Source organism: Salvelinus alpinus, chromosome 8 (genome assembly GCF_045679555.1).
Source record: "Salvelinus alpinus chromosome 8, SLU_Salpinus.1, whole genome shotgun sequence".
NCBI lineage: Eukaryota > Metazoa > Chordata > Actinopteri > Salmoniformes > Salmonidae > Salvelinus > Salvelinus alpinus.
In genome coordinates this window covers 58,688,127-58,713,337 of record NC_092093.1, presented here as the reverse complement: position 1 = coordinate 58,713,337, position 25,211 = coordinate 58,688,127, and the positions used below count along the sequence as shown (strand labels likewise).

General features: G+C 43.8%; 2 protein-coding genes across 3 annotated transcripts in view; one reads left to right on the top strand and one right to left on the bottom strand.

Annotated features, from left to right (window-relative positions):
* The window catches only part of LOC139583363 (laminin subunit alpha-1-like), a 109,209-nt gene extending 94,385 nt beyond the window's left edge, over window positions 1–14,824 (top strand). Inside the window, exons 42-57 of the mRNA XM_071414351.1 lie at window positions 34–177; window positions 505–789; window positions 1,194–1,469; window positions 1,637–1,781; window positions 2,181–2,319; window positions 3,215–3,329; window positions 8,650–8,817; window positions 9,131–9,282; window positions 9,642–9,821; window positions 10,176–10,365; window positions 10,508–10,614; window positions 12,807–12,996; window positions 13,212–13,364; window positions 13,521–13,674; window positions 13,954–14,304; window positions 14,466–14,824. Of these exons, the coding sequence (XP_071270452.1) occupies window positions 34–177; window positions 505–789; window positions 1,194–1,469; window positions 1,637–1,781; window positions 2,181–2,319; window positions 3,215–3,329; window positions 8,650–8,817; window positions 9,131–9,282; window positions 9,642–9,821; window positions 10,176–10,365; window positions 10,508–10,614; window positions 12,807–12,996; window positions 13,212–13,364; window positions 13,521–13,674; window positions 13,954–14,304; window positions 14,466–14,626 (2,910 nt within the window). The 3' untranslated portion in view covers window positions 14,627–14,824. The remainder of the gene's footprint in view (window positions 1–33; window positions 178–504; window positions 790–1,193; window positions 1,470–1,636; window positions 1,782–2,180; window positions 2,320–3,214; window positions 3,330–8,649; window positions 8,818–9,130; window positions 9,283–9,641; window positions 9,822–10,175; window positions 10,366–10,507; window positions 10,615–12,806; window positions 12,997–13,211; window positions 13,365–13,520; window positions 13,675–13,953; window positions 14,305–14,465) is intronic.
* LOC139583364 (rho GTPase-activating protein 18-like) overlaps window positions 14,776–25,211 on the bottom strand; it is a 41,169-nt gene continuing 30,733 nt past the window's right edge. For both annotated transcript variants that reach the window (XM_071414352.1, XM_071414353.1), the window contains exons 8-15: window positions 23,067–23,144; window positions 21,483–21,642; window positions 21,058–21,140; window positions 19,197–19,394; window positions 18,545–18,688; window positions 18,206–18,333; window positions 18,024–18,088; window positions 14,776–17,937 (exon numbers count right to left, since the gene is read on the bottom strand). In XM_071414352.1, the coding sequence (XP_071270453.1) occupies window positions 17,846–17,937; window positions 18,024–18,088; window positions 18,206–18,333; window positions 18,545–18,688; window positions 19,197–19,394; window positions 21,058–21,140; window positions 21,483–21,642; window positions 23,067–23,144 (948 nt within the window). In that variant the 3' untranslated portion in view covers window positions 14,776–17,845. The remainder of the gene's footprint in view (window positions 17,938–18,023; window positions 18,089–18,205; window positions 18,334–18,544; window positions 18,689–19,196; window positions 19,395–21,057; window positions 21,141–21,482; window positions 21,643–23,066; window positions 23,145–25,211) is intronic.

Sequence of the window (25,211 nt, the reverse complement as noted above, 5' to 3'; positions counted from 1 at the left end):
ATACATAATATTGTCCTTTTCTCGCCTGTACAGATCAAGGTGTCAGTGCTGGCAGACAAAGACTGTGTGAGGGCCTACAAGCCTGAGATGTCCTCCAGTAACTTCAACACTCTAACTATGACCGTCAAGACCAGCGAGCCTGACAACCTGCTCTTCTATATGGGCAGCAGCTCCAGCGTGAGTCACCCACCGAAAGTACCTCGTAATGATTACCCATAAGTATGTTTTAAACTAAAGTCTATATAATCTACATTCAAGCAGAGAGTTATACATAATCTATAAACCATCTATAAACTACCCTTCATAAACCCTTTATAATGTACGTCAATGTTACCGCTATAACTACATGTGTAAAGTAACACTTTCTGGTTACTACATGATTCAATATGTGTTATTTCATAGTTTTGATGTCTTCACTATTATTGTACAATGTAGAAAATAGTACAAAAGAAAAACCTTTGAATGAGTAGGTGTTCTAAACGTTTGACTGGTGCTGTATATCAGGTGGACTTCATGGCGGTGGAGATGCATCATGGCAAGGTGGGGTTCTTGTGGGATGTGGGTTCAGGCCACGCCAAACTGGAGTACCCTGACATCCAGATCAACAACAACAAGTGGCATCGCATCAACGCCACGCGCTTTGGGAGGCACGGCACGCTGTCAGTCCACCAGCTGGATGACTCAGACCCCCTGCCCGCGGTCAAGACCACCTCACCACGCTCTGCTACGGTCCTGGATGTCAACAAGTTTACCCTCATATTTGTTGGCGGCCTGGGAGGCCAGATCAAGGTACAGTCACACCTGGCTGGGTCATTTTCACTCAGACATGGTTCTAGCCACCACCTTGGGTCCTTGAGAGCTTGAACTGGTTCAATTCAAGTTACATCCATAACCGTGGGAAAAATCACTATAAAAAAGATTTACTAGTCCTGTATTAGTGGACCGGTATAGACCGATATAGCCCCCCTTGACAAAACATTCTCAGCACCCTTACACCATTGGCGAAAAAAAATCGCTGCACCCTCACCCCCAAACATCTTCCCACACCTATGGTTACGTCAACAACACGTATCATTCTGTATTCTCCACCAATAAAACTTTCAAAAACATTCAAGTCGCTTGACACAAAATTACAAAGGACATGCAAAGCACTGAGATAATCTGAAACCATTTATTCAATCTCTTTTACACAGAAGTCCTCCGCGGTGAAGATGACCCAGTTCAAGGGCTGTATGGGGGAGGCGTCGCTCAACGAGAAGAACATCGGGCTGTGGAACTACGCCGAGAGGGAGGGCCAGTGTCGCGGCTGCTTCATGAGTCCCCAGACGGAGGAGACGTCCTTCCACTTTGATGGTAGTGGCTACTCAGTTGTAGAGAAACCCCTCCGCTCCACCTCCACCTCCATCGTACTGCTGTTCAAGACCCTCTCCCCCAACGGCCTGCTGCTCTACCTGGCCTCCAACGGCACGGTACGCCCCCTGCTGACCCACAAACACACTACAACCACCCTGAACAGTCTGTATTTGTTTTCTAGATGTACATACTGTAGTGGAAAGCTATCGTCCTCTGCTGTGGCAAGTCAAATTACCCTCTAGGGACGATAAAGATTGACTGATGTGTTTATTTGTTATTTCAGAGGGACTTCCTGTCCATTGAGCTGGTGGAGGGCCAAGTGCATCTAACCTTTGAACTTGGCTCTGGTCCTCTGACCCTCTCCTCCAACAAAGCCTATAACACTGGCAGCTGGTACAAGATCACCCTGCAGAGGAACAAACGCAAAGGTCATAGTTCATAGGTTATAGGCTAAGAGTTATATAGGGTATAGTTGGGCAACCATAATTTTCGGGGTCACAGTCAGCTTTTCCCCCTGAAGTAGGAAATACACGTGGAAAGTATTTGAAAATACTCAAATACACTGACTCAAATACACTCCCATCCATTTAACCCAGGTATTTGAAAATAGTATTTGAAATAAGTATTTGAAAATACACTCAAACACAATTTGGACTATTTTGTTTTAACAAATAACGATTCAAATACTCAAATAAAAGCACATGTTTTAGGCACGTACTCAAATACACAGAAAAAAGTATTTTAAATAAGCAGATACTTAAATATACATGTATTTGAACCCAGGTCTGATGTAAAGTAAACTGTTGTATTTCTTTCTATCCTCCCAGCTTATATATCGGTGATGGCTGCAGACTCATCAGACAAAGAGATTATAGAGGCAGAGTCTCCTGGGTCCGCCTCTGACCTCAACCGCTCCGACCTGGACCCAATCTACATCGGGGGATTGCCCATGTCTCGACCAATCAGGTACTGGAACTACTTTGTCGCGTACTTCACCTACCTGCTAAATACTCCTAGTTGATATGCAATTGTGTTGCTGTGATTCATATATTTTTGGTGTAGCTTCTTAAGGTTACTGTATGCTTCTCAGTCTAAACAGTTTGCACATATATTATCATGAAATGTAGTGACGTTTTTGTGTGGCTCAGTTGGTAGAGCATGGCGCTTGCAACGCCAGGGTTGTGGGTTCAATTCCCACGGGGGGACCAGGATGAATATGTATGAACTTTCCAATTTGTAAGTCGCTCTGGATAAGAGCGTCTGCTAAATGACTTAAATGTAAATGTAAATGTTAATTTTGGTGTTGGGTAGCATTCAGCAGGGGATTTTTCGGCTGTTTGAGCAGCTACATTTTTTTCCTGCGGCTTGTTGAGGTTCGGTAGCCAAAGTCTATGCCCCTTCGTCAGTGATTGGTCAACAGTAAGGATTCTTCAATGAAGTGTATGTTGTCATTCAATGACAAATTACTAGTTTTCATGCAAATTTTTTCACTTGAGATATACTGCACCAGACATCTTAGTTAGATGTAAGACCTCGGCAATAATGTCAAAGTGAATTAAAAATTTCTTGAGTTTCTTGAGACATTTCTTGAGTTATCTTAGATTAATTCAGACTATTTTGAGGAAGTGTACTTGTTGCTACGGCGTCTCAAGAAGGACAAACAGTAATATTGCGGCTTTTAAGGGAGTATGCAAGGCACAGACTAGCCAAGATCTGCTAGGATCAAAGCTAGTATGTGAATGCCTTTAGCCTTCTGCATAATGTCAATATTGAGTTTAGTGTTTGAGTTGTTGTATTTAATTTTTTTTCTACATTTTGTAAATTAACATAAGGTAAATTGTGAATTGAATTCTCTTTGCAGGAGACAAGTAGTAGCACGGTCCTATGTGGGCTGCATCAAAAACATGGAGATCGCCCGCTCCAACTTTGACCTTCTCCGAGACTCCTATGGTGTCAAGAAAGGCTGTGTGTTAGAGGTAAGAAAGGCTGTGTGTTAGAGGTAAGAATGGCTGTGTGTTAGAGGTAACAAAGGCTGTGTGTTAGAGGTAGGAAAGGCTGTGTGTTAGAGGTAACAAAGGCTGTGTGTTAGAGGTAGGAAAGGATGTGTGTTAGAGGTAAGAAAGACTGTGTGTTAGAGGTAACAAAGGCTGTGTGTTAGAGGTAGGAAAGGCTGTGTGTTAGAGGTAAGAAAGGCTGGGTGTTAGAGGTAAGAAAGGCTGTGTGTTAGAGGTAAGAAAGGCTGTGTGTTAGAGGTAACAAAGGCTGTGTGTTAGAGGTAACAAAGGCTGTGTGTTAGAGGTAACAAAGGCTGTGTGTTAGAAGTAGGAAAGGCTGTGTGTTAGAGGTAAGAATGGCTGTGTGTTAGAGGTAAGAAAGGCTGTGTGTTAGAGGTAAGAAAGGCTGTGTGTTAGAGGTAACAAAGGCTGTGTGTTAGAGGTAGGAAAGGATGTGTGTTAGAGGTAAGAAAGGCTGTGTGTTAGAGGTAACAAAGGCTGTGTGTTAGAGGTAGGAAAGGCTGTGTGTTAGAGGTAAGAAAGGCTGTGTGTTAGAGGTAAGAAAGGCTGTGTGTTAGAGGTAACAAAGGCTGTGTGTTAGAGGTAACAAAGGCTGTGTGTTAGAGGTAACAAAGGCTGTGTGTTAGAGGTAGGAAAGGCTGTGTGTTAGAGGTAAGAAAGGATGTGTGTTAGAGGTAACAAAGGCTGTGTGTTAGAGGTAGGAAAGGCTGTGGGTTAGAGGTAAGAAAGGCTGTGGGTTAGAGGTAAGAAAGGCTGTGGGTTAGAGGTAAGAAAGGCTGTGTGTTAGAGGTAAGAAAGGCTGTGTGTTAGAGGTAAGAAAGGCTGTGTGTTAGAGGTAACAAAGGCTGTGTGTTAGAGGTAACAAAGGCTGTGTGTTAGAGGTAGGAAAGGCTGTGTGTTAGAGGTAACAAAGGCTGTGTGTTAGAGGTAGGAAAGGATGTGTGTTAGAGGTAAGAAAGACTGTGTGTTAGAGGTAACAAAGGCTGTGTGTTAGAGGTAGGAAAGGCTGTGTGTTAGAGGTAACAAAGGCTGTGTGTTAGAGGTAACAAAGGCTGTGTGTTAGAGGTAGGAAAGGCTGTGTGTTAGAGGTAAGAATGGCTGTGTGTTAGAGGTAAGAAAGGCTGTGTGTTAGAGGTAAGAAAGGCTGTGTGTTAGAGGTAACAAAGGCTGTGTGTTAGAGGTAGGAAAGGCTGTGTGTTAGAGGTAAGAAAGGCTGTGTGTTAGAGGTAAGAAAGCCTGTGTGTTAGAGGTAACAAAGGCTGTGTGTTAGAGGTAACAAAGGCTGTGTGTTAGAGGTAAGAAAGGCTGTGTGTTAGAGGTAACAAAGGCTGTGTGTTAGAGGTAACAAAGGCTGTGTGTTAGAGGTAGGAAAGGCTGTGTGTTAGAGGTAACAAAGGCTGTGTGTTAGAGGTAGGAAAGGATGTGTGTTAGAGGTAAGAAAGACTGTGTGTTAGAGGTAACAAAGGCTGTGTGTTAGAGGTAGGAAAGGCTGTGTGTTAGAGGTAAGAAAGGCTGTGTGTTAGAGGTAAGAAAGGCTGTGTGTTAGAGGTAACAAAGGCTGTGTGTTAGAGGTAAGAAAGGCTGTGTGTTAGGGGTAACAAAGGCTGTGTGTTAGAGGTAGGAAAGGCTGTGTGTTAGAGGTAACAAAGGCTGTGTGTTAGAGGTAACAAAGGCTGTGTGTTAGAGGTAAGAAAGGCTGTGTGTTAGAGGTAAGAAAGACTGTGTGTTAGAGGTAACAAAGGCTGTGTGTTAGAGGTAAGAAAGGCTGTGTGTTAGAGGTAACAAAGGCTGTGTGTTAGCGGTAGGAAAGGCTGTGTGTTAGAGGTAGGAAAGGCTGTGTGTTAGAGGTAAGAAAGGCTGTGTGTTAGAGGTAGGAAAGGCTGTGTGTTAGAGGTAAGAAAGGCTGTGTGTTAGAGGTAACAAAGGCTGTGTGTTAGAGGTAAGAAAGGCTGTGTGTTAGAGGTAAGAAAGGCTGTGTGTTAGAGGTAACAAAGGCTGTGTGTTAGAGGTAACAAAGGCTGTGTGTTAGAGGTAAGAAAGGCTGTGTGTTAGAGGTAAGAAAGGCTGTGTGTTAGAGGCTAGAAAGGCTGTGTGTTAGAGGCTAGAAAGGCTGTGTGTTAGAGGTAACAAAGGCTGTGTGTTAGAGGTAGGAAAGGCTGTGTGTTAGAGGCTAGAAAGGCTGTGTGTTAGAGGCTAGAAAGGCTGTGTGTTAGAGGTAAGAAAGGCTGTGTGTTAGAGGTAAGAAAGGCTGTGTGTTAGAGGTAAGAAAGGCTGTGTGTTAGAGGTAAGAAAGGCTGTGTGTTAGAGGCTAGAAAGGCTGTGTGTTAGAGGTAAGAAAGGCTGTGTGTTAGAGGTAAGAAAGGTTGTGTGTTAGAGGCTAGAAAGGCTGTGTGTTAGAGGCTAGAAAGGCTGTGTGTTAGAGGTAGGAAAGACTGTGTGTTAGAGGTAAGAAAGGCTGTGTGTTAGAGGCTAGAAAGGCTGTGTGTTAGAGGCTAGAAAGGCTGTGTGTTAGAGGCTAGAAAGGCTGTGTGTTAGAGGCTAGAAAGGCTGTGTGTTAGAGGCTAGAAAGGCTGTGTGTTAGAGGCTAGAAAGGCTGTGTGTTAGAGGTAGGAAAGGCTGTGTTAGAGGTAGGAAAGGCTGTGTGTTAGAGGCTAGAAAGGCTGTGTGTTAGAGGTAAGACAGGCTGTGTGTTAGAGGTAAGACAGGCTTTGTGTTAGAGGTAAGAAAGGCTGTGTGTTAGAGGCTAGAAAGGCTGTGTGTTAGAGGTAAGACAGGCTGTGTGTTAGAGGCTAGAAAGGCTGTGTGTTAGAGGCTAGAGAACTGAAAGTCAAGAACCTTCATTTATTTATTTATTCCTTAATGGGCCTTCTTCCTCTCTAAACAAATGAAAGGTAGACAGGGGTTTTGGGAAGAGTGAATAGTGACAGTGACAGTTGTGGCATTTGATTTTTGCTGTTGATTTCTGTAAAGAGGAAGGTGCCCAGCAGTACATGATGATGGCATATTGTTGCACATGTTGTGTCTTTGACTATGCCAGATTAATTGCTATGACATGCTATTCTATAAAATAATTTCTCCGTAATTAATATTACCTGATTGAACTAATCATGTAAATATTAATTAACTAGAGAGGGACACCACGAAAGAATATTTATAGAGCTGTTATCTTTCGAATAAACTCTTAAAGATTTAGTAATAGTTTACATCCATAGCCGTCACATTAATCGTCATTTTATTCAGTCTCATCTGAAAGTTGTAAATCCTTGATTATCTGCAAGAATCCTGGCTAACAAGTTGAATCAGCAATACAAAATTGGGTTTAATTATTTATTTACTAAATACCTAACTAATCACACAGAATCACACATATACAATTAAATCATAACGTGATCACAAATTACGTCATACAGAAAAACGTCCCTAGCGGGCGGAATAGATATGACAGCTTGTTACACAAAGGGAAGGGGCTGAGTCTTAGTGAAAGAGCGGGAGACTGGAACATAGGCGAGCTGTGCTATCGTAAATACAGTATCTTATGCATTCTAAATTACCGCCCATTTGAAAAGGAAAATGCAATAAATATTTACTCTGAGCTGCGCTTCAGTAGGTTGGTGGTAGATGGAAGACCGTATCGCCAACCCGAGTCCTCTGTCCTTTGGAGAATGTCTCTGGTAGTCACGGGATACGTTGGAGTAACGTTGTGTGTAGTAGACGGGATACTCGGACTGTCCTTCCTAACCTGCGATTAGCTGTTGCTAACTCAACGGCTAGGAGATAAAAGTTCATACCATTCACAATCAAAGTCCATGCTGATGTTGGCTTAGTTCTGTAGTTATTATCTGAACCATTCTGACACCGGATCGTCATCCTGGTGTACCCGGAACAGAAAGTTATATTCTTGTCAATGGCTTTTATAGTGGAGGGAGAGGGGTGTGTCTGAAAAGTTTATAACCCATGCCTCTTCACAGGGGCGGGCCACTGTGAGCAGAGGAAAACTTATGAAAGCACAGATCTCTCATTTGGAAGCTAAAATTACATTTCACCTCTTCACAAATAATGTCATATTCAAACATTTCAATTAAACAACAATTCCATGTGAATCCGATACCTCTGACGTTTAGACTTTCCACAGTAGAGTTTGTCATTCTATCATTGATGAGAATGTGTCAGAGGGCAACCGAACTGACATAATATACCTTAAGTACCACCGCATATGTTCAGTTGGTCGGATTACCAGAATATAGTTCATTCCCCCCCACCTTCTGATGTCCCCAGAATCTCTATGTTAACCAAGGGGTTTTCTTATGTCACATCAGTAGGGAAGAGGAACGGGGGAGGGGGGAAAGAGGTATTTATGACTGTCATAAACCTACCCCCACTGCCAACGTCATGACACACAGAATAGAAAAGACTTGCCATATTCCCTATGAGTAACAGCCTCGCTCTGTTAACTGCTCATCTCTGTATACCCGTCGCAAGACGCACTGGTTGATGATTATTTATAAAACCCTCTTAGGCCTCACTCCTCCCTATCTGAGATATCTACTGCAGCCCTCATCCTCCACGTACAACACCCTTTCTGCCAGTCATATTCTGTTAAAGGTCCCCAAAGCACACATCCCTGGGTCGCTCCTCTCTTCAGTTCGCTGCAGATAGCGACTGGAACGAGCTGCAACAAACACTCAAACTGGACAGTTTTATCTCCAACTCTTCATTCAAAGACTCAATCTTGGACACTCTTACTGACAGTTGTGGCTGCTTTGTGTGATGTATTGTTGTCTCTAGCTTCTTTCCCTTTGGGCTGTTGTCTGTGCCCAATAATGTTTGTACCATGTTTTGTGCTGCTACCATGTTGTGTTGCTACCATGTTGTTGTCATGTTGTGTTGCTACCATGTTGTTGTCATGTTGTGTTGCTACCATGCTGTGTTGTCATGTGTTGTTACTACCATGTTGTTGTCATGTTGTGTTGCTACCATGCTGTGTTGTCATGTGTTGTTACTACCATGTTGTTGTCATGTTGTGTTGCTACCATGTTGTTGTCATGTGTTGCTGCCTTGTTATGTTGTCTTAGGTCTGTCTTTATGTAGTGTTGTGTTGTCTCTCTTGTTGTGATGTGTGTTCTGTCCTATATTTATATTGTTTTTATTTTTTTATTTTTTAATCCCAGGCCCCGTCCCTGCAGGAGGCCTTTTGCCTTTTGGTAGGTCGTCATTGTAAATAAGAATTTGTTCTTAACTGACTTGCCTAGTTAAATCAAATAAAAAAACGTGTGTGTTCCAGCCAATCCGCAGTGTGTCTGTACTGAGAGAGGGCTATGTGGAGCTGCCATCAATATCTCTTGGCTCCCAGGGGGAGCTGCTGGCCTCCTTCTCCACCCGCTACCACACTGGCATCATCCTGGCAGGCTTCAGCAAGGGAGGCACCCGCAGACGCAGACAGGCACGACAGGTAAGTGTGTATCAGTGGAGACTGGTGGGAGGAGCTATAGGAGGACAGGCTCATTGTAATGGAATGGAATAAATCCAACGGGTTTCCAGATGTTTGATACCGTTTCATTGATTCCATTCCAGCCATTAACAATGAGTCCTCTTATAGCTCCTCCCACCAGCCTCCACTGGTGTGTATGCCCATGTTTTTCACCATAGCAGGAGTAAAGAGAGCGTTATGGTGACTGTAGCATGATTTAGTTGGAGTTCTCTAACCAAGAAAATGACGTAAGATTAGAGCGTATATTGACAGCCTTCTCTGGGTTTCCAATCAGCCCTTCCTGGCGGTCATGCTGGTGTCGGGGCACTTGGAGGTTCACGTCAGCATGGTGGAGGGCGGGAGCGTCCACAAGGTTGTGGTCAAATCACGCTCTGGGAGCTTCAGTGACGGACAGGAGCACTCTGTCATCCTACAGAGGAACAGGAAGTGAGTGGCACCAGGAAGAGGGACTGATTAAGCTGTAACACAGATGATGATTTTATGCTGATGGATGGTTCTAAATGATAACATTCATTTGAAATGATACTCCATCAGATATTTGTATACTGATGTTATACATAGGCCTACACATGGTTGATAAAAGGATGGATATATAACAATCAACTGCCATGGGATTAAAGTCACTTTGAAATGGCCGTTGAACAGCAGTAAATATTGCATATTGTACCTTTTTAAGAAATATATATTCCAGTGTGGAATAATATACAGGAAGTATTTTCCAAGGGGAATAGCACTGCAGAGTTATTACTGACACAGTCCTCTGTGTGTGTGTCTCATCCATCCAGGACGATGACGGTACTGGTGGATGAGGACCACCAAGAGACAGTGCGCCTGTCCTCGGAGAAGGCCTCTCTGACCCTCACCTCTCTGTACATGGGCGGCCTCCCGCCAGAAGAGGGCGCCGGACTGCTACGAACCACTTCCTCCTTCTACGGCTGCATCAGGAACCTGGCCCTGGATGCCAAGTGAGTCACACGCCCAATACACTATGAAACCATGTTTAGTGCAATTTATATCAGAATCATAGGCCCTGTCAAAGTGTTTGCCATTTGAAGGCAATGTTAGCTAAATGGTGTCTGCTTATGTGTTTGGACTTGAAAGACACATGAGAAGTTGTGGCATGACTAGAGTCATTATGTTCTGGAGATAGATATGTTATAGAATACAATAGCAAGTAGATAGAACAACTTGATTTTTCCCACAGGGAACTTCGGTGTGTTTATATCGCTACTACCTTTAATGTCATTGCCATGGTACTGTCAGGAGATGGATGGTATCCATAGTAACCCAAGGCTCTGACCAGTGCTGTGTCCCTATAGGTTGTTGGACCTGTCAGCTGCGGTGAAGTACCACAACGTGGACATGGACAGCTGTCTATTGGAGGAGAGGCCTAAGAGGGTCCTCCTACCTGATGACACTGACCTGGAGGCCAAGCCCACCCTGGACCCTTCCAGACCCCATCCACCACCCCCCACTCAGCTCAGCGCTCTCACCCCCGGCACACTCACGGTAACACCCACTGAAATACACACAGCTCTTATTATTAGGATAAACAGCAGCTCTTCCACCTTCCAACAGGTCACCCTGTCGTCACAGATAGTTCCTCGACTTTTCCTTCATTGTTCTTTGATCACTCTGTGTCTCTCTCCAGTGTGCATCGATGGACAACAGCACATCCCTCCCAGAGGCCAATCAGTTTGGCATCTCCAGACACAGTCATAAGGTCCTCAACATCAACCCCAACACAGTGAGGAGGAGGTCAGTGCTAAGACGTGGCTCATTCAACTACCGTCTCCCTTCATCAACATCTCACAACTTACAGAATCCTTTTTCACATACAGATCATATCCAGTGATATTTCAATGATTGTCGCAATTCTATATGCAATATTCTATATGCTATAATTCTATATGGTATATTACAGATTCACACGTCTATGGTTCTATAGGCTTACATAGTGTTGTATCTCATTTTTGACATTTTAGCCTTCATATCAGTTGGCCCATAGCTACATGTGTAAAACAGGGTCAAGCCAACATTCCAGTACATTGAAGTGGCATAGGAAGGTAAGATCCAGTATAGTGCATAGCAAAAAACACTCTTAAGGCCTTAATCGTTGATTGCTTTTCTCTGAGCCTGAGAGCATATTGTATCTCTTCATTAAAGATAGGAATTATAATTGCTGTCCCAGTAAGTATCTATAATTCACGAGGGACTCCGGCACTGCTTGGAAACGAGCAGGGCTAATGTTACACATTCCCATTGACTTAGCTTGAAGTCTTTTCAAGTGTTCCACTGTAGCCTACATTATGTGTAATTGAGAGGAAGGCACAGTTCAATAAGCCCAGATCTGTTGTCTCCTTCTATAGCCTGGTCCTAGATCTGTTGTCTCCTTCTATAGCCTGGTTCCAGAACTGTTGTCTCCTTCTATAGCCTGGTTCCAGAACTGTTGTCTCCTTCTATAGCCTGGTCCTAGATCTGTTGTCTCCTTCTATAGCCTGGTTCCAGATCTGTTGTCTCCTTCTATAGCCTGGTCCTAGATCTGTTGTCTCCTTCTATAGCCTGGTTCCAGATCTGTTGTCTCCTTCTATAGCCTGGTCCTAGATCTGTTGTCTCCTTCTATAGCCTGGTCCCAGATCTGTTGTCTCCTTCTATAGCCTGGTTCCATATCTGTTGTCTCCTTCTATAGCCTGGTCCTAGATCTGTTGTCTCCTTCTATAGCCTGGTCCTAGATCTGTTGTCTCCTTCTATAGCCTGGTTCCAGAACTGTTGTCTCCTTCTATAGCCTGGTCCTAGATCTGTTGTCTCCTTCTATAGCCTGGTCCTAGATCTGTTGTCTCCTTCTATAGCCTGGTCCTAGATCTGTTGTCTCCTTCTATAGCCTGGTTCCAGAACTGTTGTCTCCTTCTATAGCCTGGTTCCAGAACTGTTGTCTTTTTCTATAGCCTGGTTCCAGAACTGTTGTCTCCTTCTATAGCCTGGTCCTAGATCTGTTGTCTCCTTCTATAGCCTGGTTCCAGATCTGTTGTCTCCTTCTATAGCCTGGTCCTAGATCTGTTGTCTCCTTCTATAGCCTGGTCCTAGATCTGTTGTCTCCTTCTATAGCCTGGTCCCAGATCTGTTGTCTCCTTCTATAGCCTGGTCCTAGATCTGTTGTCTCCTTCTATAGCCTGGTTCCAGATCTGTTGTCTCCTTCTATAGCCTGGTCCTAGATCTGTTGTCTCCTTCTATAGCCTGGTCCTAGATCTGTTGTCTCCTTCTATAGCCTGGTCCTAGATCTGTTGTCTCCTTCTATAGCCTGGTTCCAGATCTGTTGTCTCCTTCTATAGCCTGGTCCTAGATCTGTTGTCTCCTTCTATAGCCTGGTCCTAGATCTGTTGTCTCCTTCTATAGCCTGGTCCTAGATCTGTTGTCTCCTTCTATAGCCTGGTTCCAGATCTGTTGTCTCCTTCTATAGCCTGGTCCTAGATCTGTTGTCTCCTTCTATAGCCTGGTCCTAGATCTGTTGTCTCCTTCTATAGCCTGGTTCCAGAACTGTTGTCTCCTTCTATAGCCTGGTCCTAGATCTGTTGTCTCCTTCTATAGCCTGGTCCTAGATCTGTTGTCTCCTTCTATAGCCTGGTTCCAGATCTGTTGTCTCCTTCTATAGCCTGGTCCCAGATCGGTTTGCGCTCTTGCCAACTCCTATGGTCATTGTCATGCCAAACATGCTGTGCTATACAGCACGCACAGATCTGGGACCAGGCTAGTTTTTTGGTTGGTGGATGTATTCAACAATATTGGATTATTATGAGATGGTCACGGCAATACAAATTGTCATATCCACTTTGTCATTGCCTGTATAGAAGTCTAACAAACGTCCTTATCTTACAGCAAATCATGGATAACTCCAAATAGCCTTGTCAGTGGCTGAAATGCTTCATATGTCTTCTCGATTCTCTCCCTGACAGTTTCTCTCTGGAGCTATCTGTGCGTACCTTTGCCCAGAGTGGTTTGATCTACTACATGGCCCACGCCAACCAGATGGACTACGCCACTCTGCAGCTGCTGGGGGGTCGTCTGTTCTTCACCTGTGACAAGGGCAGCGGCCCCGCCATCACCTCCTTCCCTGTGCCGGTCAACGACGGCCAGTGGCACACAGTTAGTGACCACACCCTTCTGGGCCAAAAGTGATAGTAGATTGCAGTGTTTGTTTGGGTCAAATTGTATTTTGGTCGATTCAGGGGATGCATAACAAAACTACGACAATTCAAGTTAGTTTGAAATCATGACTGAAAGCAGTGATATTACCAGGTAGGTTGTCAGGACTCGACTCTCCCCAACCCTGTAACGTGTGTGTGTGTCTCCATGTGCAGGTGAAGACAGACTTCAATAAGAAGAGAGTGGTAATCAGTGTAGACAACAAGGCGTCAGCTCCTGTGCCGGCTAAAGGCAACACTCTGGATGTGGAGAACAAGCTGTACCTGGGAGGACTGCCCCAGACCTACACCGCCAAGAAGATAGGCAACGTATGGCACACTACACCACAAGTTCGGCACATGTGACAAATAACATTTGATTTGATTTTCTATTCATGCTGAAATTGTTTTTTAGATCATTGTTTCAGTCTTGAAAGCAGGTGGTACATTTGCTGTCGAGTAAAATGTTTATATTCCCTCATCCAGGTGACCCACAGCTTGGCTGGCTGCATCCAGAAGGTGATTCTGAACAGTGTTGAACTTGACACCCAGAGTCCAGTGTCTGAACAGTCTACTGCTCACTGTTTCACTGCAGCCCAGGACGGGACCTTCTTCAATGGGAGCGGATATGCTGCTCTGAGTGAGTCTACCGCCATTACATGCCTCACTTTAAAGGCACATAAGACATTGTTTTAGATTCAAATGCCAACTATATGTAAAAGAAAATATGTCCCTAAACGTCAGGAAAATCCAACATCGTCATCATTTCTGTTCCATTTTCAACCGGAATAATGCTTAGGAAGATACCAACAAGCTCAATACATACACTAAACATGTTTTATGACACGTATGTGAGTGGCTACAGGACATGTGTGTCCTGACTGCATGACAGTGGTCTGAAGTGGTTTGTCCCTTGCAGTGAAAGAGGGGTACAATGTGGGCTCAGACGTGACGGTGGCGCTGGAGTTCCGCAGCACGGCGCCTGACGGTGTCCTCCTGGGGGTCAGCAGCGCCAAGGTGGACGCCATCGGCCTGGAGCTGGCCAGCGGACAGGCAGCGTTCCACGTGAACAACGGCGCCGGGCGGGTGTCGGCCACGTTGCGGCTGGGCCGGTGGCTGTGTGACGGCCGCTGGCACACCCTGCTGGCCAAGAAGACCAAGAATGCTCTGAGTCTGAGCGTGGACGGGGTCACGGTGCTCACTGACAACCCCCACCCCCAGTCCACCTCCGCTGAGACTAAGGACCCGGTCTACGTGGGAGGCTTCCCTGGTATGCCCCTCTCTAGAAGAAAACCTTCAGTCTCTGTCCAGAAACAACCCATAGACCCTCATCTAGAAACTTCACTGAACTGAGCCTTTGTCGCCACTTTTCTTTGACGTTGATCAATTTCAGTGTAAATTAATATATTGACCTCCGTCTTTCTTTTACAGTCGGAGTGAAACAGAACTGCCTGACGTCCAGATCGCCGTTCCGTGGTTGTATGCGTAACATCCGCCTGATCAAGGGCCACGTGATCGACTTCCTGGACTTCAGTACCGCATTCACCCTCCAAGGAGTGTCTCCACACTCCTGCCCCGGTACCGCCACATAATCTTACCACGACAATACCACAACCATATCTAATGCTATGACCCTCAAAAAAAATGTGACCAATGAAATTACTTCTGTTTTGTTTTTTTACATGATTCCAGAAAGTGTGTGCATTTTGACTCCCCCAAATGAATTGGACAGTAGAATGTCTGATGTTCTAGAAAATGTATATTTGTTAATAAAATAAGTAAGCCATCTGCATTCTGTCAGTGCAGTAGTTTTAAGTCTAGACAAACCTGTTGGCTCCAGTATAGGGCTGCCCACATACCTACGTATTAAGCCGTGCATAACACATCTATCAAAGCCTTTATGATCTGTTTTATGCCATGACTGTCAGTCTGCATTTTTCCCCCAGGAGTACTATCAGAAGAATGTTTGAATGCTATTTCTGAGGAGAAAGTGAACTGAAAAAAATTTGTTCACAACACAGCTCAGGCAAGATATGATTCTGAGGTGAGAAGGAAATGTTTTACTTTACGGTATATTCAATTGTTACTGTGTCAGTGATACATTGTGCCACTTGGCCAAAACTGTCGGCAGTGGTCAAATAATAAAAGAAAGCAAATAAAATAAAAACGTGCAAAATTCAGTATTCTATATTACAGACAATACACACATATTGTAGTAAGTCTATGGTACAAATTAATTTCACAGAATTCTTTTTTACACAATGGCTTTGGAAGGATAAATTAAATAATCCTGAGCAAAGTCATGTTGAACATTACGATCTTTTCAATGCATTTTCTACAGGTTCATTTGGGACCACAGAATACTTATGTAACAACAAAAGGCTGACAATCATGGCACAGGCAAACACTGAACTACAGTAACACCACAGCATAGTAGAAGTAGAGAGAGGTTGGTTGGACTAATACATACAGTACATGACCTGCAAGTAAACATTATTCACAAGTTCAAATGCTGCAAGCAGGCTAAGATTAGCCTGGTTAGACCAGAATGAACACTGAACTTACTATGGTTTGAAGTGAAACCAGTTTGGAAGCCAGGCTAGGCTAACACTACTGGTCGTTCCACAAAGAGTGCCTTTAATATGCGAAGTAGAAATCATACATCAATAAGGCATTTTAAAAGCCTGTTATATTAAATGAAGTGCCCTTTAATATAGACCACATGGAGAATCCAATAAATATTTTAATAGTGTCAGAATTCTGCATTTTGACTTGTCCCTCTGTGCACTCTGACCTCTAGAAAGACGTTAAACCCAAAATGTCTCACCATGTTTTCACCATCATTGTAAAGCCCTAGTTATTATAGATCTCTGACAAAGTCATTTCTGAAGATTTATTTAATGTGATGAGTGATTCATTTACGTCTGTCCCTCATTTTAAAGGTCAGCCCTGTTACGTGACCTGAACTCGTTTTAACGTGGCGAAACTATTCCTTTTTAAATGTATTTTTCAGAAGAAACATTGAACATTTCCTAGTCAAACCCATGGTGTAAAAGCAGGAGAGCTGGTTCTACTCTTTTTTTACTATGTTCTGGTGTTTTGTGGTGGAAAAGTGAGCGGGGGTCGAACATAACGTAATTGTTTTAACAATAAAAAAAAAACATTTTGAAGCTTACTTTCAAATTTCTCACAAACACACTTCTATTCCCCCAGTCACAAGGGGATTTATGGCTGTTTTTAGATTACATCATCAACCCTGTTACAGTCAGCCATGCTACTTTATTTGGCACTTAATAGGAACTTATTTATTTTAAATTTGACCTTGATGAGAAAACAGTTTTTAAAATTAAGTTTAACATGTGCTCTTTATTACAGAATGTTAAAATGAAGTGAAATCAATATTTTTGAATAAGTTACACTTCACAAAAGGCACAAAGTTGGTGGAACGACCCAGAACAAAGTGGAGAGAGGTTGGTTGGGCTAATACATACATACATGCCCTGAAAGTAAACATTCACAAGTTCAAACACTGTACGCAGGCTAAGACTAGCCTGGTTAAAACAGACTGAACAATGTGGTTTGAAGTGAAACGTAGTAAAATCAGTTTGGGAGCATGTCAGGCTAACTGCTATGAAGCTCCTTTTTTAATGGCCTTTTCTCCTCTTCTTCATTAGAGGATGTATTGTAAACACTCTCCAGGCATGCAGTTCAGGTCATTAGTAATGCAAGTCCCTTATGTAGACTAGACACACAGGAGTGTTGAGTGTTAAGTCAGACTGTAGTGTGTACATGGTTTTCACATTTACAGTCCATTGGGGTGAGGAGATGTATTAGGAGGGAGAGGTTTAAGTGTTCAACATGCAAACCCAGAAAGCAGAGAAGGCGGGTTTGACAATGGTTGGAATCCTTGTTCAACGTTTCTGATGTGGGGCTGTGTTTCAATACTCTGACACGGCTTCCTCTCCTCATCACCTTTCCTTCATGACCACTGACAGGTGAAGGGACTGGATAGGCATTCACTAAATTGTTATCACCTGCCTAGTCCTGATCAGTACTACACCAGATCTCTGGTCAGCAGAGGACAGGAGACCATGAAAAGGAAGTTGTTTCAACGTTGGAGATGGAAACAATGTCTGTATTCAGTATCAGATCATCCCATCTCCGCTTGTTCCTTCCCATCATGCACTCGTTCGGAATCTCCTCACTCCCAATGGTTTTGCAATCAACATGCTGCAATTACAAATGACACAAAATGTACCTGTAGTATGTGTGACAATACTAAAAGCAGGATCAATTAGTGGTATAAATATAGCAAATGTATGTTAACTGGGTCTTGCATGAAGTGGTAAACATTATTTGATTATCAGACCCATCCTTGTCTGTTACTGTGTCCATGGCCTCTGTAGTGGGTGAACCACGCTGCGCACATATTTGGCATCAAACCATTAGAATGTCCAGAAATGGTATGTTGTTGGTCACGTGTTTGTGGCACGTGTTCACAAAGCTGTCCCTCCTCCAAATACTTCCATACAGAACCCATATTTGCAGAGAACATTGGTTCCGCCCTTTTTTTTTTGTAATTTGTTAAAAAGGTTTAATCCCACAAAACAGGAACTTCTTTCCTTCAGCAGGAGAATGTACCTCTCCATAGTTCCTTTTTAAGCGCTGTCTCTCTTTTTAGTGGTCTGTAGTTGGGGATGAAACCGCAATTCAACCAGGCCTCCATGCATGGTCAGTTCACCAGGACGACCTCAAGAGAGCAGTGGTTCAGTCTGCTTGTGCTCTGTGTTGAGTGAGTGAATCCTCAGTTCTCATGTGGTTGTGGGTTTTAAGACCCATTCGCAGTGGGGATTCACGTGGTACACGTCTAAAAGGTGAGTCTCAGGGTCCAAGCTGCGTTCACCTAGAGGAGAGAGAAGCCTTGTTAAGTTCGATAAAAGACAGATAAATCAGAATCTGTGTTTGAAAGAGTGATTTAATGGTATGTACCTATGTTTCCTCCGACCTCAAACAGATACTGATGTGGCCTCCGGCTAGTGCTTCTGGTGCCACGACTAAGAGAGAAAAGAGAATGATTTGAAATAACCCAGACATCTCTATAGTATGCATTAGCAAAACTCAGAGGCACTGTCTGGGACAGAAAATAGTCATCATCCTCCTCCCCCACTGACCCGTTCTCATAGTCGAAGCGCGCCATAACGTCTTTGGCCTTGGTCTCGTTGTCAAGCTGGATCGCCATGGAGATCTTGGCGTGTAGTGGGGCGTGAACCCTGATGACCCCTTGTCGGAGGTCAGTGAGCTGTGGACCAAGATAAGACCCAACTTCAATTCAAGTCCCATTACGTGACTGAATCTCATTCTGAAAGGTACTAGCGACCTCATCCAATTAAGTTCTGTCAGGAGCAAACATACACCCAATAACCTATGATATGGTTGTCTAGTCAAACTAACATTGAGAATACATCTGAATTGTTTTTGGGTAAAAGTACTTTACAGTCAGTAATCATTACCTCGCTCCTCTCAGTCTTCTCTCGTTCAATGGTCTTCCTCCTCATCAGCAGCAGCTTCCTCTTCGTCTTCTCTGAGCTGGGCGGCTTCTTGCTGGCACCAGCCTCGTTTAACTTCCTCACGTGGGAGATGAGAAAGCAGGGCACCTGAGTAGAGAACAATAGACCTATTAATTTCTCCCTCCTCTATCCCTCCCTGCCCAGAGGCTTAAGGGTTGGGGCTACACAGGCTATATGCTTTCTAATAAGCCAGGCACCAGTCAACAGATTTGGGTCAAGCTGCTCTTTGCGTTTCATACAAAGTGCCTGGATCACTTTCCTTGAGAGGTTTTGAGACAGGCTAAATTAACCTGTCTACTAGCCTGGCATAACAACTGATTTCCAGTAAAACAACGATGAGCGCAGTAGAGATATAAAACATTATTGAATTACTGGAAGGTTGGACTAGAAGTGGTAAAATTTCAGATGCAAAACTGGAACAGTTTGGGAAGTTAGATGTAATTTATTAACCAGTCATTTCAAAATGTACAGTCTCAGTAGATTAACACCTTATACTTTGACCAGCTATGTTGGGGGAGTGTGTGTGTTTGTGTGTGTACGTATCTTTACACATGTGTGTGTGTGTGTGTGTGTGTGTGTATAGTAGTCAACTCACGGTCCAGAGCAGGTCCTGGTGTGTGATGAGTAGCCGTACGAGGTGGGCTGCCCCTGCTGCGCCCTCCATCTCCTCCTGTTTGGCATTCTTGCCCCGGTAGGTGAAGAGGTTGGGAGCCACGATCATGGACACGTTCCACAGACCCATCCTGTTCTTCTCCTCATAGGCTACCACCTTCCTCAGGAACTCCAGCAGGGCCTGTACATTTACATTTAAGTCATTTAGCAGACGCTCTTATCCAGAGCGACTTACAAACTGTAGAGAGAGGGGTAAGAGTGGGCGTGTGTGTGGTTATTGTGTGTATGTGTCTGTGTGTGTGTGTGGGGGGGGGGGTGTGTGGATGTGTGTGTGTGGGGGGGGGGGGGTATATGTTTGTGTGGGGGGGGTGTGTGTGTGTGGGGGGCGTGTGTGTGTGTGTGTGTAGATGCGTGTGTGTGTGTGGGGGGGGGGGTGTATATGTGTGTGGGGGTGTGTGTGTGTATATGTGTGTGTGTGTGTGGGGGGGGCGTGTATGTGTGGGTGTGTATGCCTTTGTGTGCGTTCAGCCTTTGCACTGGCACGTCACTGGGAATATCTGGCCTGCTGATTCAAAATGTGGCGACAAACTAAACACACTCTGACACCTTATACAACACACATCATCCTGTCTATGTACACTCAGGGAAGAGATGACATCATTGGGTTATCAAACCAGTTCACTCCACACCTTCAAACACCCAGCTCAGGCAAAAACATTCTCTTTCGATTTAAAAAACATCTTGTATCACAACACATCTCCTCTTTCTAAATATCTATTTTAACTCTACTGTATATAACAATATGAATATGTTGATTTGAATAGTGTGTAATCTTTTCGTTATCTCTTGGTGTCTTTCCTGTATATATAACTCATTTTTTTGTATTTAATATCTTACTTTGTTCTGGTCTTTTACTGTTCTGTACTTTGTCATGTATTTGTTCATTTTATGTGGACCCCAGGAAGAGTAGCTGCTGCATGTGCAGTATCTAATGGACCCCAGGAAGAGTAGCTGCTGCATGTGCAGTATCTAATGGACCCCAGAAAGAGTAGCTGCTGCATGTACAGTATCTAATGGACCCCAGGAAGAGTAGCTGCTGCATGTGCAGTATCTAATGGACCCCAGAAAGAGTAGCTGCTGCATGTACAGTATCTAATGGACCCCAGGAAGAGTAGCTGCTGCATGTACAGTATCTAATGGACCCCAGGAAGAGTAGCTGCTGCATGTGCAGTATCTAATGGACCCCAGAAAGAGTAGCTGCTGCATGTGCAGTATCTAATGGGGAGCCTAATAAACTAAACTGAAACACCCACCTTACTAAGAGTAGAAACCTCTCATCTAAACTTCAGACAATAACCCCTTCATGGAACTACACGTAAACATGACTGTTGTTCTTCCGGTTCACTTTACGTGCACCAAGATGACTCATCATATTTCGCCTCGACTGAGGCTCAAGGGTTCAGCAACACTTGATGTTTGTTTACATGTTACGAAACGCTCCTTAGAATGGAATGTCAGTCACTCGTGGTTGTGACGATTGGCTAATGAGTCATAGGAATGCGTCGGAAATGCATAGTTGGAACACAGTTGCCCAATTAAAAACAAAAGTCAGATATTTTAGGGTTGGGTAGGATAGGTGTGTGTGTGTGTTTTGGATTGTGAGGTCATAGTTCAAAGAGTAGTCCCTCTGTCCATGGTCATGAGTCCTAGAATAACCACAAAGAGTAGTCTCTCTGTCCATGGTCATGAGTCCTAGAATAGCCACAAAGGCGACGAACCCTGCGCAGAGAGACCAAAGGTGAATAAAACAGTGACTTGACCTTAGGGTCATAGGTCATGCTCACCTTGAGTGTGTCTCTGTTGGGCTCAGGGAGCAGCATGATGAGGAGGTGCAGGGCCTGGATCTGCTGTCTGGGAGAGGAGATATCTGAGAAGATACAGAGCAGTAAAAAACACACTGAAATCTCTCACACACACATAATCTTTCTTATCAGTCAATGAGAGGGTAAGTGTTAAGAGTATACTTTAGAGAAAACATGTAAATTAATCATACATATTAATGTTACATGTACTGTAATGAATGTTAACCATGGTGATATACTGTATGAAGGACGGCAGAATTGGACAGAGTCTCTGAACCTTGAACCTTTGCTGAGGTGTATAAGGGGCTGACCAGTTGAGAGTGTCTAGTCACATATGTACTGTATCCACTTCATCGTAAGAGTGTAGGTAGGCCTGCGTGTGCCTGCGTGCGTGTGTGTGTACTCACTCTGTGCGGCGGCGAAGGCAGGAGCGTGCTGGAGCGTGAGCAGAGGATAAGGCAGCTCTCTGATGAACATCTTCAGCAGACCCGCTGCATCATTGTGCCTCACCTGCTCCCAGTCAAACCGGTCCTCATAGAGCTTCTGTTCCAGCTCCTGGCGCAGATGCTGCAATAACCAACAACAAATCAAAATGGCTCCTCCTCTGGTAAACCTCAACTCTATAGTCACCTGGGTTAACCTGCCATGGCACCTAACAAATCAAAATGGAGGGGGGTGGGGTTGGCCTAATAATGGAAGGAGGGTATTCAGACCAGAGGGTAGGGAGAGGTGGAGAGGGTGGTCTCCCGCAGCCTGGGAGTAATGCTGGAGGAGTGGAGATGACAATCAGAGAGTCTACCCCAGTGAAGGCTCACTGTCTGGACAGGTTTCATCTGTGGGCCCCTGGGCTGGCTGTGTATTAACCGCAGGGGCCTCTCGACTCAGTATGGATCTACTAGTAAAAAATGTTTTGGTTGAGGAGTGCAAAGCACATGCACACTCACACGTGCACCCTTTCACACACAGACATGCTACACACATGTAAGCACATTGATATGCACGCACGTACACACAGTGGTGTAAAGCTCAAATACTTTAAAGTACACTTAAGTAGTTTTGTGTATCTGTAGTTTACTAATTATATTTGACAACTTGTACTTCACTACATTCCTAAAGAAAATAATGTAGTTTTTACTCCATACATTTTCCCTGACACTCAAAAGTACTCGTTACATTTTGACAGGAAAATGGTCCAATTCACAGACCCTGGTCATCCCTAATGCCTCTGATCTGGAGAACTCTCTAAACACAAATGCTTTGTTTGTAAATGATGTCTGAGTGTTGGGGTGTGCCCCTGGCTATCAGTCAATATAAATAAAACTAGAACATTGTGTGGTCTGGTTTGCTTAATATAAGGAAGTTAAAATAAATTTTACTTTTGATACTTAAGTATACATAAAACCAAATACTTTTAGACTTTTACTCAAGTGGTATTTTACTGGGTGACTTTCACTTTTACTTGAGTCATTTTCTATTAAAAAGGTATATTTACTTTTACTCAAGTATGACAATTGGGTACTTTACACCACTGTGTACACACACACACACACACACACACACTCCTGCACCAATCTCCCCAACACAGAATGACTGCATGAGAGAGAAGGAATGTGGGAATGATAAGGGGAGAGATCAGTGTAGGGAGGAGGGACACTGCCTTGTGTTTTAGATAGCAGAAATAGGTCAGTCATTAACATGGTTTATGAGCATGATGTCATTTCCTGCCAAAACAACCATTCTTCTAGGCCATTGGAAACGAATCTGTCCTTTACAACGTTAATGTGGATACCGTAAGCCTCTACACTGGGCTCATACAAGATAGGGTCAATTACAGCAACAAATCAAAACATGTTGTAAGTCTTTCCCTTCTGTGAAATGTTTTTACAATGTCACAGACTTTACAAGGTCACTTTTAAGATAGAGCTCTGATTGGTGGTTGACAGCTATAGTGTGACAAACTCCAGTGTGTGTGTGTATCTAGGGTGTCTTACCTTTACTCTGGAGGCAGACCCTGGTACTCTGAGAATCCCCTCAGTCTGTAGTCCTGTCTGCTCCAGCTTGGACAAGAGCTGCAAACACACAAGCATACACGTTTTATTAACCAGAAATTTAACAAGCCAAGAGTGACATTCCTATGTGAACCTGACTCATCCGTAAACAAAACCAACCTAACGTGACTGCATTTGTTTCATCTTCCGGTTTTCACAGCCAAAGCATTGTTGGTAACATACAGAAGAACTTAGAGCCGTCAGACCTTAATGGGAAGTTTGTTTTTGTGACAGGGAAGTTTTCAAACCACAAAAAAAAAAACAGCATTCAATTCATATTGACAACTAGCGATAAAATCGCCCACAGATTAAGTCTCTGGCCCTTGATGTGTTTGTTTTCCATCGCCCTACTGAACAAGACTCAAGTCTGGGTTGGTGACTTCAGTCGTTTTGTCTCTACATTCCAGGAGTGGAAAGATGTGCCTAAGCCAGCGCCCTGAGATAACGCTATCAGAACTCTCCGTCTCTCACACAAGTGGTACACTCCACAACAAAGAGACAACCCTCCTGTTTCCTGCCTCTTACTGTGGACTGAAGAGATACAATATTTTCCTTAAAGGTGCACTCCGTAACTTCTACCGCACAAGTAAACTGTGTGGTAATAACACTTTATCATTTTTGTTTAGGGGGGGGGGCTGAGGGATCTTTGCAAGTGCAATATTACTGATGAAGACCACAGGCGAGAATAAGGGAACTCTTTGATTGTATTTTACGACAAGCTTTGGACACCAAAGGCTAACCAACCAGCTGTTTACTGGATCAAACGAAATCATAATCCTGAAGAAACCTCCTTCATCAAGTCCTCCAGCAAAAAAAACTTTCCAGGTCAGCGAAAATATATAGCAACACTGACATAGCAGTGAAATAACCATTGCTTCAAAAGAAAAAAAGTCCTATAATTCCCTTTCGGAAGCTGCTGTTATCTACCAAAATCTTTTAAACACCACCTTGATACCCCATACTCTAGTCCTATACACACCCTGTGAGTCTAGACAGTCAATGTGACAAGAGTATTTAAGGCTAATTCTGGTTGGATAGGAATGACTGCTGCGAAACAGGGCTCCTTAATTAACTCCCAGCTATACCATATGGCATCCTGGCAATGCCAAGGTTAGGGTCATCACCCTAACTGGCTGACTGGCTGGCAGCTGCTAAGACTCTAAACAGTAAGACATTATTTTCTTCAGCACAGCTCCTTATTTACTGTCCCACCTATACTACCGTTCAAAAGTTTGGGGTTACTTAGAAATGTCATTTTTGAAAGAAAAGCACATTTCTGTCCATTTAAAATAGCATCAAATTGATCAGAAATACAGTGTAGACATTGTCCATGTTGTAAATTACTATTGTAGTTGGAAATCGCTGATTTTTAATGGAATATCTACATAGGCGTACAGAGGACCATTATCAACAACCATCACTCCTGTGTTCCAATGGCACGTTGTGTTAGCTAATCCAAGTTTATCATTTTAAAAGGCTAATTGATCATTAGAAAACCCTTTTTCCAATTACGTTAGCACAGCTGAAAACTGTTGTTCTGATTAAAGAAGCAATACAACTGGCCTTCTTTAGACTAGTTGAGTATCTGGAGCATCAGCATTTGTGGGTTCGATTAAAGGCTCAAAATGGCCAGAAACAAAGATCTTTCTTCTGAAACTCATCAGTTTATTCTTGTTCTGAGAATTGAAGGCTATTCCAATGCGAGAAATTGCCAATAAACTGAAGATCTCGTACAACGCTGTGTACTACTCCCGTCACAGAACAGCGCAAACTGTCTCTAACCAGAATAGAAAGAGGAGTGGGAGGCCCCGGTGCACAACTGAGCAAGAGGACAAGTACATTAGAGTGTCTAGTTTGAGAAACAGACGCCTCACAAGTCCTCAACTGGCAGCTTCATTAAATAGTACCTGCAATACACCAGTCTCAATGTCAACAGTGAAGAGGCGACTCCGGGATGCTGGCCTTCTAGGCAGAGTTCCTCTGTCCAGTGTCTGTGTCTTTTTGCCCAATCTTTTATTTTTATTGGCCAGTCTGAGATATGTCTTTTTCTTTGCAACTCTGCCTAGAAGGCCAGCATCCCAGAGTCTT